Below are 14,292 nucleotides of genomic sequence, written 5' to 3'. Positions count from 1 at the left end.
ATCATGGCCCTAGTACATCCATCATCTTTTTGTTATTGATTCTTGTCTGGGAAAAATGTGACCTCAGTTCAAAACCTAAGTTGACTTCTGAAGACAAGAAGAAGTATAGGCTGTCAGAAGTACAGACTGCTAATTGCAGTCTTTGCCCTGAATGACAAGTTCTATCTTGTCATTATGCTTAGGGGCATGCTTATGCTTAGGGGCATAGCTTCTTTGTCACCACATCAGGAGAACAGCCATTCCCAATTCTTGAAATATCATCTATACAGGAAACTCATAATATTTTACCTATCTCTTATCTTAGCCTAAGCTTAACTCAAAATCTACTAGTACATTCAATTCAGATATATGATAATCATCTCAACTTCAATACATCCCAAAACAATATAGTGATTTTTCTGTTCTCATCAATCCTGGTTCTATTCTAGTATTTGGAAATTGTTTAAATTCTACTTTTCCATTTCCAGCACTCAAGCCAAAATACAGGAGTCACTCTTGATCCCCTCTTTCCTCACAGAACTTATCCTATTCATTATCAAGTCCTACTTCAAAAACATGTCTTGAGTTCAGTTTTTAACCTTGATCTTTATTGCCATTCCCTAAAGCCACGAGCTCTCACACAATATTGGAACAGCCTCTTAATTGGTCTTCCCTCTTCCATTCTTGTCCTATTCATATCCATTGATTAAAGTGGACTTCTTAAAATATAAATCAATCATGTTAATCTGCACAAAAATGTTTCAATGGTTTCATAATTTACTTATGACAAATTGTACTGTCCTTAACATGGCCTCTAATAATCTCACTTATGTAGCTCTTTTTAATTTTTTTGGCCTAATTGTGTTCTCCTCTACTTCTTGCTTACCAGGATCCAGTCATAACTGACTTCTTTAGAAATCTTATAATATTTGAAGTTTTTTTTTCTTTACTTCTAAGTTTCTGCTTAGAATGTTTTTAATCTTCATTCAAGTTTACAATTATTTAACTTTTATCAGTTAGTTTAAATAAACCTTGCTCTCTGAATTGCTCTCTGAATCTCTTAAAGGAAATAAGGAGTTGCTGTTGTGTTATAGACTTTGTTGCCTTTTTTTCATATAAGTTATCACAGTTTGCATTTATTTATGGGCGTAGTTGGTTTAGTTATTGTAGCTCTTTCCCACTAAACACGATTTAATAGCTCAGGTATCATATCTGTTTAGCATAACACTACATCCCCGGGATCTGGCATGATGCCTTGCATCCCATTCATTGGGTCTCAAATTTAGACTTCTTTTTATGGTTAAATGAACAAGCAATTATAAACCAACCTATAGAATTTATATTCCATGTAATTTAATCCTACTTTTTCTTCAGCAATTCTATAGTTTTTATTTTCGCTCTACATCCTTTCCCATCCCTAGGATTTTTTTTTTTCTTTCTGTTGGAAATCTTATAGTTTGGAGTTTATGACCCTTGAGACCCAGTATACATATATTCTTCAGTGTGTCTTTTTTTTTTTTTCACTGCAAACGCTGCCTCCCAGGTTTGCCATTCTCCTGCCTCAGCCTCCCTAGTAGTGAGTAGAGAGTAGTTGGGACTACAGATGCCCGCCACCATGCCCGGCTAATTTTTTTGTATTTTTAGTAGAGACAGGGTTTCACTGTGTTAGCCAGGATGGTCTCGATCTCCTGACCTCATGATCCACCTGCCTCCGCCTCCCAAAGTGCTGGGATTACAGGCATGAGCTACTGCGTCTGACCTAGTGTGTCTTAATGTTTATTAACTTCTCTTCAATGATTGAAGTCATGGCATACTGATTTCTAATAATTACTTATAAATTTACACTTGATGTGACTCACAGATAATGCATCCAACCCAACAGATTGACTCTTCTAGATATTGCTTAATGGCTTCTTCATGAGGAGGTTGATTTCTCCCCTAATTATAGGGATTGTGTTTTAGCCCAGGTACAATGGCCCAAAGAGTCTTTTTCAACTCTTTCAATGCAATTATTTCCTGCTACAAACTAAGCAAAGCGGCACATCCACTGACTAGAAGGGAAAGCCAGAATTAGACTGCTTGCTAAAAGCCAGCAAAGCACATCCCTCCTGACGCTCATTTTATGTACCTAAAGAAAGAATTCTGCAGGGGAAGAGGAGATTTGTGAATGCACCATAGGGAATCTCAGCTGAATATTGTCACATTCTTTCTACCCATTTATGAAGAGGCGGAGACTGTAAGAATGTGCTGCCATCATTTTCATTACCTTCCGAGGCATGAGATATAGCTGTGCCTCTGTATTTAAAATTATACATGAAACATTTATCTTTTCATAGGTTTGTGTATGCCAATTCAAATAGTAAAAAGATTTGACTAAGAAAAAATTCTTCACTTGTACCCCACCCTTATTTTTACTATTTAGCTACATGTTACATCACATGATGAGGGTTAGAACTATGAGAATTATGAGAAATCAATGGCTTACACTAGAAGAAAGGTGAGAAAGAGAGGATTTATTCAAAGCATTTTGGTATTGGAGTAAACAAAATCCAACAGCCAAAGTAAATTTACTGTGAGCCCCTCAGAGATACCATTATTTTGTAAATATCACATGTCAAAATGCAAATGGGGTAGATCAATCCAGAGAAGCTTTTCTTGTTACAAAAAGTGAAGACCTAAGTTGACCAGGTCATGCTAAATGAAAGAAAGTTAAGTAGTATTTTTGTTAGATATTGATAAATAATTTAAAAATATACTTGGTGGTCATGTGTAAGTGTTGTTATGGTAAATTGGTTAGCTGACATCACAGGGCGTCCCTTGGGAATGATGCGTATTTATATGGAGTTAGTTAAAAAAATTCACAAAATGTGAAATAATGCCATCCATTTTCAACTCTAAAAGCTTTGTACCCTGAAAGTGCACTTTTTTTTTTTTTTTAAATGCCCATTCAGTTGAAGAAAATGGATGTAGTCCCTAGGAAAATTGAAGCCCAGAGTGACTTCTGTTCTTGTCTCCTTTATGCACTATTTTCTCTTTCTCAACCTCAGGGCCTCCTTCTAATTAATTCTTCCACTCAAACTTTTCTTTATGAACAAAAAGGAAATAAGTGAATTCATTCAAGAAATACTTATTGACCTGAGACTATATACCAAGCACTCTTCTAAGCACTGGGAAAACAGCAGTGTATAAATGAATAAAAATCCCTGCCCTCCATGGGGCTTACATCATGTAGTATAGGACAGGATGGTGATGCAGAATCTAACATACAGTTTGGATGAAAATCAAGTGCAAACCTAATACTTTTAGTTGCTTTGTCCTTTTTGTGAAATTCCATCAAGGCTCAAAACAACTTATATTTCCCCTAATTGTAGTGTGTGGAGACAAATGTTAAATAATATACATAAGTGAAGTATTTGATGTTAAAATATTATATTCAAAACAAATTTTAAAAAATGAATGAAGGGACGGTCTGTATAACTGTACAATTTAAAATTCAATAACCAAGTGAGCCTTGATACATGGTTAGCATTCCTGTACAGATCTAAGGATGACAGTTCACCAGTCATTTTAAATTTAAATTTCTCATAATGAACTTAATGAACTGGGGGATATTTATCTTCCTTCCTTTTCTTTGTTTTTTTTTTGTTTGTTTGTTTTGTTTTTTTGATACAAGGCCTTGCTCTGTCACTGAGGATAGAGTACAGTGGTGCAATCAAAGCTCACTGCAACCTCTACCTCCTGGGCCCATGCAATCCTCCCACCTCAGCCTCCTGAGTAGCTGGGACTACAGGCACATGCTACCATGCCCAGCTAATTTTTGTATTTTTGGTAGAGACAGGGTTTCTCCATGTTGCCCAGGCTGGTCTAGAACTCCTGAGCTCAAGTGATTCACCTGCCTTGGCCTCCCAAAGTGCTGGGATTACAGGCTTGAGCCACTGTGCCCAGCTGGGGGATTTTAATAAATTTCAGAGTAGGTTTCCAGGTGGAAAGATATAATTAAGACAATTATTACAATTATAATTGATTAATTAACTTGTTGTTGGTAATTTGTCAGACAGGCCTCAGGAATCATCCTAGTTCATGACCATCCAAGGACTCCAAGGGGGTTTGGGAAATGGCCATGTTAAGAAAGGGAGAGACCTCAGGGAGTGAGTTAAGAAGCTATCACAACAATGCAAGTGAGAGAGAAAGGAACTCATTGAAAATACTGACATTTCAGAAACGTAAGAGTGATCAGGTTTGTGGGGTTTTTTGTAGTCCTTTTGTTGTATATTATTTCCCCTGAGGATAATGCCCAAGCCTCTTTATTTAGTATTGAAATCCCTTCAAAAACAACCTATTGCTGGTTTCTCTTATGGATATGTGCTCCAATCACCTATACTTACAAAAACAGGTGGTGGACCAAATTTACTCCCTAATTAGTTATTTGCTTACCCCTGTCTAGTTTATGTGGGCCTCCTATCCTTAATATATAGCTTCCATATAAAGTTATCTATTTAGTACAAGAAACTTCTGGATTTGCAGCCAATATGTCACCATTTCAGGTAGTAAGGTGGAGGAAAAGAATAAAAGGTTGCTTTAAAGGGCACTTGCCAGCAACTATTTCCTCTAACGGAACTTTTCTATATGCTTCACCAACATCTACTTACATCTCATTGGCCACTTCTTCATGTAAGGAACCTGGGGAATTCAGTCATTTAAACAGATTTATTTTTACCATCTTTCTTGTACCAAGTAAGCAAAAGAGAATGGATACTGGGTGGGCTTGGAACAGTCTGTGCTACACCTACTAGATTCAGTCACCAGTGTCACTTTCTCCATTTGTCAAAAGGGGAGACTATTAGCACCTACCTCACAGAGTTGCTTTCTGAAGATTGAATGACCTAACCCAGTAATGTGATTAGGAGAGTGCCTTTTGCTAACTGTAAGTTCTCAATAAAGCTGACACATTGTGGAGTAACATTATTTTCATCTTTTATATGTTTTGATCTTTGCTCTATCTTCATTGCCTAGAAAGCTTTCTGGCAGACAGCAAGGCTCAACAAATATTTGAATAAACAAACTGTTGTTATCACCAGTTAAAATTTTTGCATTGTTGGCAATTAAAAACTTACTCTGTCTCACTTAATCCTTGACTTTAAAAAAAAAGTTACTAACATTTAACTAACAATAATTGTATATATTTATAGGGTACAGTATGATGTCTTGGTATATGTATACATTTAATCCTTTTTTTTTTTTTTTTTTTTTTTTTTTTTGAGATTGGGCCTTGCTCTGTTGCCCAGGCTGGAGTACAGCAGCATGATCACAGGTCACTGCAGTCTCAACCTCCTGGGCTCCAGCAATTCTCCCACCTCAGCTCCCCCACTATTCCCCCGGAGTAGCTGAGACCACAGATGTGCACCACTACATCCAACTAATTTTTTAAAAAAATGTTTTTGTAGAGAATGGGGTCTCATTATGTTGTTGAGGCTGGTCTCAAACACCTGGGCTCATTCCATCCTCCTGCCTCAGCCTCCCAGTGTGCTGGGATTATAGGCATTAGCCACCTGCCTGGCCTTAATCCTTTATTAAAAGAATATCACAAGCTCCTGGAAGTGACAAGATAGCTGGAGAGTCAGGTTTAGACAGGAACGAGTATCCAATTATTTCTGTTATGATTTAGGTACAGCTGTTTTCACCCTGTCCTTGAATCACTCCACTCAACATTTAAAGCCCTGGAAGGCAGGGTGTAATGTGCAAATGTGACAGAATCATCTGTCTCCCTTTGGTTAGAGGACAGAACACATCATTTCACAGTCCCACCAAAACTGCCTGTAACCGGAGAGAGACAGAGAGTTAGGATGAAATTAGTGTGAAAGATGAAATCAGCAGAAGGAAACTGGGTGGAAGATGTCCACAATTGTCATTGCATATCCCCATTCTCTTTTACTTGTATTGTATCCCCAAACCCATGGTTGCCCCTGGGAGAGAAAAGAGAAAAGATATCCAGCAATTTGGCCTCTGTGAACACATCAATATCATCATTTTCCCCATTGTATAGTAAACTACCATATTGTAAAACAGGGCAGGGATGTGACCCCACGAGACCAAAAAGAACAGTTTTTAAAGGCAAGGATGACAGGATTTGACAGTGAGGTCCCGGGGTTGATATTGGAAGACAGTAAAGAGATGTTGAAGAAAGGCAAGGTACTAAGACCAAATGAGTCTTGTCCGTAGAAGTACGGTGACTTTAAGTAATGCCATATGTAATGACATAAATAAACCTTGCAATGATTATAATTTTACAAATAATTCTTATGAAATACTTCATTTTCTATAAGGAATACAGTGCCAATCTGGCTGATTATTGAGTAATTGATTATAGTCTCTGATAAAAACGTTGAAACCAGATGGTTTTTCATTTTGTTTGCCTTTACAGATATAGCCAGTAAATGTAGGTCCATGACAACCTAGAGATTTATTTTAAAGCGTGATTCACAATAGAATCATCTACTGTCATTACACAAGTCTTTCAGACATTTAGAGTTGCTTTAGTTGACCAATCTTTTGGATGTTTTTTAAATCATAAAAGTAAAACTTTATTTCATTGCTAGAAAAAAAAATTATATGACTTCTCCAAAATTAATTCATATGATTGGAAATACATATACTAGTGCTGATGAACATTCCAAGCAATTATTGGCAGTCTATACTGTAAACTAGCAAATCATATGCATAGGGAGCTAGAGAGCTTATTTTAGCCTCCTTGGATAATTTAGGTCTAAATTTTATATGTAATGTTTACATATTTAAAAATTGGTACAGACTGATAAAAATGATACCACTGTCTACTCTTGGAATGTGGAATTTGTAAAACTGGACATAAAAATTTACATTTATGAAAATGTACTTTATAAGATTCTCTTCACAATTTGTACTCTTAATTTATATGATTTAAAAAATATTTAACATTCTGTACCTTGACTTTTTTTTTTCCTTTGTGCAATCATGTTAATCTTTTTTTTTTTTTTTTTTTTTTTTTTGCAGTTCTTTAACACATTATTGAAATTACAAACATCCAAAGCAGTTTCATGTGGACAGATTGCATATTTTGAAAGCCTGAGATATTTTATCATGAAACGCGCCATGTGGAATCTTTGAAGCATAGATCTCTGTGCAGCCGCTGAATAAAGAGTCTTTCACCTGGTATGTAACAGAGCTTCTCACCACCACCATGACAAACCAGGAAAAATGGGCCCACCTCAGCCCTTCGGAATTTTCCCAACTTCAGAAATATGCTGAGTGTGAGTATTCCTATTGAAATTATGAGATTATTTGACATTTGTGCTAGACAAAGTATCATTTATTTATAAGAACGGATCATAGATCCCGTTCATCATGGGGATAGATCCAGGTCTGCCTTTTGTGTTTACAAGTCAGGTTGACTTGAGACTACCTTTCTGACATGAGAGAAAGGAAAAGATAAATTAAATCAAGTATTACATCTTGCAGGAAAGGAACTAAAATGTTAGATGCAAAATTAGGCTTGGAAAACACTCTAGCTGTAATAGAAATAAAGCAGAGGATGAGACAGCCTGGCAAAATGGAGAGTGGTAATACTGTAACAGACAGGGAGAAGGACAAACAGGGTGCAGAGAGTGAGAAGGAAGGAAAAAGAGAAGAGAAAAGCAATGCTGTTCTTGAGACAGTATGGTCTGACTCATAGATATCAAGAGGGAGGGAAAAGGGAGATGTGTGTGTGTGTGTGTGTGTGTGTGTGTGTGTGTCTGTCTGTTTCTGTTTGATAACCTAGCATTTCAAAAGAGAGTAGGCAGTAGGGAGTCATAGATACATTATGGAATTAGAATCAGATTTTGTAAAAGAAAGAGGTGTCAGGACCTCAAGTAAGGACAACACAACTTTTTTAGTGTGTGCATTGATACAAGTGATAGGCTATGATCATTCACTTCACTGTAAGTTTTTTTTTTTTTCTTTTTCTTTTTCTTTCTTTTTTTTTTTTTGAGACGGAGTCTTGCTGTGTCGCCCAGGCTGGAGTGCAGTGGCGCAATCTCGGCTCACTGCAAGCTCCGCCTCCCGGGTTCACGCCATTCTCCTGCCTCAGCCTCCCGAGTAGCTGGGACTACAGGCGCCCGCCACTGCGCCCGGCTAATTTTTTCTATTTTTAGTAGAGACGGGGTTTCACCATGGTCTTGATCTCCTGACCTTGTGATCCGCCCGCCTCGGCCTCCCAAAGTGCTGGGATTACAGGCGTGAGCCACCGCACCCGGCCAGTTTTTTTTTTTTTTTTTTTTTAATATTATTTCTTTGCATATGTAGAGTAAGATTTTATTTATAAGAATTTTTTTTTTACTCTAGATGATCAGGAATACATCTATTTCATAAAGTGACTTTCAACTATAAATATGAACAGCAGTTGATTCATGTGTTGAAGAGAGGAAAAGAAACAACTGATTAATAGCAAGCACCAAAAGGCTTGGAAAATGATGAGTACAGAAAAAGCAATATATAGAGAATGCAGTAAGAATAGTAAGAACAGAAAGAATAACATGGTGACAGAGAGAATAAAATGAAAGTAGTGGAAAGGAGAAAAAGAACCAAACAGCACATGATAGTGAAAGAGGTAAAAATTAAGGCATCTGGGCGACTTGTGCAGAAAGATGTTGTGGGATATAAGAGATGTGTATCAGGAATGAGTTGAATGATATTATAAAGTAGAAGCAGAGAAAGGGGTTAAACACGTATTGGGACTTAGAACATGAAGATAGATTTGATGGTAATGGTGAATACTATCACTCACTTTTATAGAGTACATATGATGAGCTGGGAACACTAATAAATGCTTCATGTATATTATCTGAAAAGACTAGTTTCAAGGGTATTCTAGAACCTTCCTAATCTGTGGATTGAATGAGGGTATGAGAATGCTGCTGGGTATTTGTAAGGAAGTTCAAAATCTATGATTTCATGAGCATTTTAAAAAACTTTTAGGAAAATGCCTATGACTATTGACTGAGTCAATAATAATAAAACTATGATTACAAAATATATGATATTTGGAAATTTTGACATCAACATATGGTTCTCACACTCAAAACTGTTTAGGGCCTCTGAATGTACAATATATGCATTTATCATATTATGAATATTTACATTTAGGTTTGGGAGGCATAGGCAGAAGGATTGCTTGAGTTCAGTAGTTCATGACTAGACTGGGCAAAACAGTGAGACCCTGTCTCTGTGGAAAAAAAAAAAAAAATTAGCCCAGCGTGGTGATATGCAGATGTAATCCCAGCTACTCCGGAGGCTGAGGTGAGAGGATTGCTTGAGCCCAGGAGGTTGAGGCTTCAGTAAGTCATTGTGCCACTGCACTCTACCATGGCTGACAAAGCCAGAACCTGCCAAAAAAAAAAAAAAAAAAAAAAAAAAAAGAAGAAGAAGAATAAAGAAAATTTAGTTCAGAATGGCCTAATTCTTCTTTTTCACTTGCAGTCTTATACTCAATACTTTCTAAATTGGTTATAAATTGATTTGCCTATGATTTCAAATTTCCATATGCTCTGCACTTTGCTGCTGTGGTAACCCAATCATGAAGTAAATATTTCTGAGCATCTTCTTTAGAGTGAGTTTTCTGCTTGGTGCTGCAGAAGATGCAAATATGACGAAATATGTGTCCTGCTTTCAAGGAACTTACAGTTTAAAGAAGGCTAGAAACTAATAGAAAAATAATTCTATGTCTAGCCAGAATATTGTATGTGATACAAGCAGACTTTAAGGTTATATTGGGTTTTACAATTCCACTGGAGATAGGAAAGGAAAGGGGAGTCTTCAAACACGAGGCAGGATTTGAAACAAATCTTTAAAAATTAGGTTTAAGGTAAATAACAAAGAAAATGATATGAATAAAAAGGAAAATTTAGCATAAATTTAAGGAAGGGAGGTGAGGCACATTTAGCCCATCACAATTTAAAGGAGTGAGTAAAGTCTATAAAAATGAAATGGTATCAAAATATACCATACTTGAGTCAAACAATGAAGTCATTGTACAGTTGTAAGTCGTAGAGTGACAGAAACAATGTTATGCTTTGAGAAGTTTACTTTGATGACTGAGAAGATATGGTATATGGTGATGAAAAGATACTAGAGACTAGTTAGCAGGGTGTTGGCATAGACTGTATAACATAGATTATGGAAGACGACTGGAAAAGTGAGGATTCAGATTTTATCACATTGAAATTAACAGAGGATATCTTGGAAAATAATAAAATACAACAACTGACAGAGAGAGACAGGAAGAGAGAGAGAGATCTGACATTTTCCTCCAGCTTTAAAAGAAGGGATCATGGTGGTATCTGTCAAGTAAAGAAAACACTGAGTTTGGCTTAGGTTGTGTTGAATTTGGCTTGTTTATTAAAATATATTTTCCATGTTTGAGTACTCATAAGAAAAGTTCCTACGGCCGGGCGCGGTGGCTCACGCCTGTAACCCCAGCACTTTGGGAGGCCGAGGCGGACGGATCACAAGGTCAGGAGATCGAGACCACGGTGAAACCCCGTCTCTACTAAAAATTACAAAAAATTAGCCGGGCGCGGTTGTGGGCGCCTGTAGTCCCAGCTACTCGGGAGGCTGAGGCAGGAGAATGGCGTGAACCCGGGAGGCGGAGCTTGCAGTGAGCCGAGATCGCGCCACTGCACTCCAGCCTGGGCTGGGCGACAGAGCGAGACTCCGTCTCAAAAAAAAAAAAAAAAAAAGTTCCTGTATTATATGAAACAATAATATTAAATATGCAAATTATTGCTGTGATAGCTAACATTCATAATTGCTATTGCTCAGATATAGAAAGAAATTCCATTTGAATTGATTAGCAGAAACACATTTCTACTAAATTATTAAATGTATTATAGGCTGCTACTTATATTTCATTGGCTAATGAATATGGTGGTGCATTTAATTATATCATAAGAATGCACAAATTAGTAATAAATTTGTGAAAATTCCTAAAACAAGTAGTAACAAAAATTATCGTAAGTGTAAAACTTATACTGAGACAAACATCAATGGATGTTCAGTAAATTGGTAGTATGAAATGTCACACTGAGTGTAACAGCATTATTAAAATGGATTCAATGAGAAGACAAATTAGCAGATGAACTGTAACTTTAAAAAAAAAAGTGCCAATTCCAAGATTATTACACTCTTTTTAAATAATGAAGACAACATGAAAAGTGCTAGATTTACTGCTCCAAGGACTTTCCTGTATAATTAGGAAGCAAAGAATATCATGATTAGAACGTATTCTTGTGTGATAAATTGCCAGTGCCAAAATATAACGGGAAACAAACATCATCCTGAAGATTGTAGAAGTCATTGATTTTTCATGCTGTTCAACATGCATGATCAGTTTATCGGGGACTTTAAAGACTAGACTTTTCATGTTGCAATGCAGTATTGGTAAGTGACATTCCTCCATACTTTATTAGAAAAATGATACATTGCATTCACCTTCTTGATTTTAATTGATTTGTATTTTTAGTAAGAATTTCTTTATATGTGTTAAAGAAGTATAAAAAAATCAAGTTATTGATTTAAAGTTAAATTTGCAACATGCTAAGATTATATTTGGAATGTATCAAAGAAATGTTTAATTTGCTTTATTGGGATAAGGTGGGGCTGTGGAACTCTTGGGCAAGATGAGTGAGCTCATGGGACCCCAATTCCAGCAAAACCAAATCATTCAATGTTGGACCTAGAGAATACCATAAAGATAATTGTCTCAAGTTATCTGATTTTACATTTTCTCCACAATTGCCAGAATGCACCTTGTAACTATGATTGTTCTCCTAGATGCTACGCTTTTCTTAAAAATAATTAAGGATAAGTTGGATGATACTGGCACAACATTCCTGGATAGGTATCTAGCATACCAGACAGCTTGTGTTTAAATACTGTTCCTATCATACTTCAGATATCTGACTTTGGGTAACTTAACATATCTGTGTTTTATATGGAAAAATGTATGTCCAGTGCTGTAAGTATTAAGTTGAATGAATTAGTACATATGAAGTAATGAAAGCTGTGCCTGGCAAATTGCTAGTGATATGACAGTTTACAATTATTATCTTACTAGAGAGGGAGAGTGTTCTTCTGGCTGTTTGAACATATTGTTGATGATCAAGCAGAAAAGAACCACATTTTGGAGCATGAAGAGTCAGTGTCTGTTTTTCTGCCACGAGATTAGACTCTTCTCACAAGGTAGAAGCTTCTGGTGTAATTGGCAGCCTCTGCTCTGTGTTGTCCCTACAAATGCGGAAGGCAGCTGATGTGGAGCCTGCTGTGGCTGCCTACAGCATGCTGTGACCGTGCTCCTGTTTAGGGATTCAGGCTGAGTCACTTCATGGGAAGCATTTCCCTTGATATGTGGGAGAGGAGTATAATTTTCTTCCTCACTCTTGATATAAAGTCATCCAAACTGTTGTTATAGGATAGAAAGCTCTCACTCCTGCCCTTTAGAGAATTAAGCTTATTACATATTGGTCTGTCAGTGCTTTCTGCTATGGTTCCATGGAACAGCAAAGGGTTAAGAAACTCCTGGGCTTTTCATGGATAACAATATTTTCTATGTGAAATCTACGTGATATTTCCAAATGATTCATTATCTGCCCACATATTGTCACTTAGGATTAGCTTTTTATTTGCTATATATAGCATGTGTTATATAGCATGTAAATTATTTTTGAAAAATACTGTGTTATTATGGTGGGAACTTTTCCAAACTTTCATAAATTTCATACTGTTTATAGCAGCTGACATTGTAAGGAGTTGCAAAATTACGGTGAATTTGTTCTTTTCAATAAGGACCAATGTGCATAATGTTCAGACCTGGTCTGCAATTTCTTCCATTGGAGTGAGGTATGCGGTGTGACTTAGTGGAAAGAGCTTCGGTTTTGCAGGCAAATATTTGACGGTGTGGAATCCCAGCCCTGTTTTCTACTTATTAGTGGCACGGCCTTCGTAATGTAACATAAACTACCTGAGCCTCAGCTTTCTCACTTGAAAAAGTAGAATCCCACCTCAAAATCTTGTTGTAGGATTTATTGAGACAATAATCAGCATCATACTAAATAATGGATTTTTAGTGCCTACTGTAAATAGTATACAAGTATTAACTCATTTAATCCTCAAAATAAGCCTCAGAGGGAGACAAATTACTGCTGTTTATAGCAGAGTAGCTGGACCAGAACTGTGGCACAATAAGTGATAACAAAGGTCAAACCAGTAATAATTTGTTTTTGTTTTTTATGAAGATTGATATGTTAATAAACAGATTCTTAGTCATGTTTCCAAAATAGGAAAAACTAGAATCCAGGATTCAAATAATATAATATCTCGGTCATGAAAGGGAGAGAGACTTGACCTCCTCACAGGTGTGTAGTCAATTTATTTTTAGGCAAATTTAGATTACACGCTAGCCCTCTTGCCCATTTGTCATGCTGAGATGAGCTTTTACTTCTGTCCTGAGCCCTGTGTTAGATTGGCTCTATTTTGGGAGGCCCAGCCACTTATTGATAATTACCCTCTTTGTATGAGACAGAAGGATAAATGGCACAGGGCCATTTTGCAGTGTCTGAGAACACATAATTTGATGTCAGACAAAACTGAGTTTGAAGGCTAGTGCTGTGATGTATACTTCAGTTTCCTCTTAGGGTTGCCTTGCTGATTAAATATGGAAATGTATGTGAAGTGCTTGGAATTCGATATATTACTGTTATAATTAGGATTGTGATAGTGGTGGCTGAGGCAGTTGAATATGAAATGCGGACTTTTAAAATATTTAAACCTTTTCAATTAAAACACTTATCTGAAATGTTTTGACTTACCGGAAATATCTTGACTTTACCCTGACACTTGGTCTGAAACTTGAATCTGAAACTCTGTTTTAGGTAATTCGTGTCTCTCATTTCTGACTCTTTCTTCTGGTTCACACTGATTAACTCAGCCGTCCCTGGCTCTGACCCAGATTATATTTCTAGAATGTATGTTGGCTTCATAATCTCTTTTGCTTCATCTCTGGCTCTGGTTCCTATTTGTTGTACCGCTTCAGACACAATTTCCTGTTGGTGGCTTCTCTGTGTCCATATGTCTTAAATCTCTCAATACCTAAATTTTGCAATAGTAAAAGAAAAAAGTAACTGTGAATGTCTAAACTCCCATTATTTTTGTACCCTAAAGATGCAAAACTTTGGGTAAGCTCTTTTCAGACTTGACTCCCCCCAAAAATATCCATTCGAGTCCAATTTATGGTCAAGCACACAT

General features: G+C 36.7%; 1 protein-coding gene across 20 annotated transcripts in view; it reads left to right on the top strand.

The window, feature by feature from the left end:
- The window catches only part of LOC105475613 (diacylglycerol kinase beta), an 835,473-nt gene that overhangs the window by 124,250 nt on the left and 696,931 nt on the right, over positions 1 to 14,292 (top strand). For all 20 annotated transcript variants that reach the window (XM_071094904.1, XM_071094900.1, XM_071094901.1 and 17 more), the window contains one exon: positions 7,009 to 7,265. Coding sequence is in view for 17 of the 20 variants with exons in the window: in XM_071094900.1 (XP_070951001.1) it covers positions 7,196 to 7,265 (70 nt within the window). In the remaining 3 variants the exon portion in view is untranslated. The remainder of the gene's footprint in view (positions 1 to 7,008; positions 7,266 to 14,292) is intronic.

This window comes from Macaca nemestrina, chromosome 4, assembly GCF_043159975.1.
Source record: "Macaca nemestrina isolate mMacNem1 chromosome 4, mMacNem.hap1, whole genome shotgun sequence".
NCBI lineage: Eukaryota > Metazoa > Chordata > Mammalia > Primates > Cercopithecidae > Macaca > Macaca nemestrina.
The sequence above is the reverse complement of the archived record's forward strand: the minus strand, read 5'-3'. Positions and strand labels throughout refer to the sequence as shown.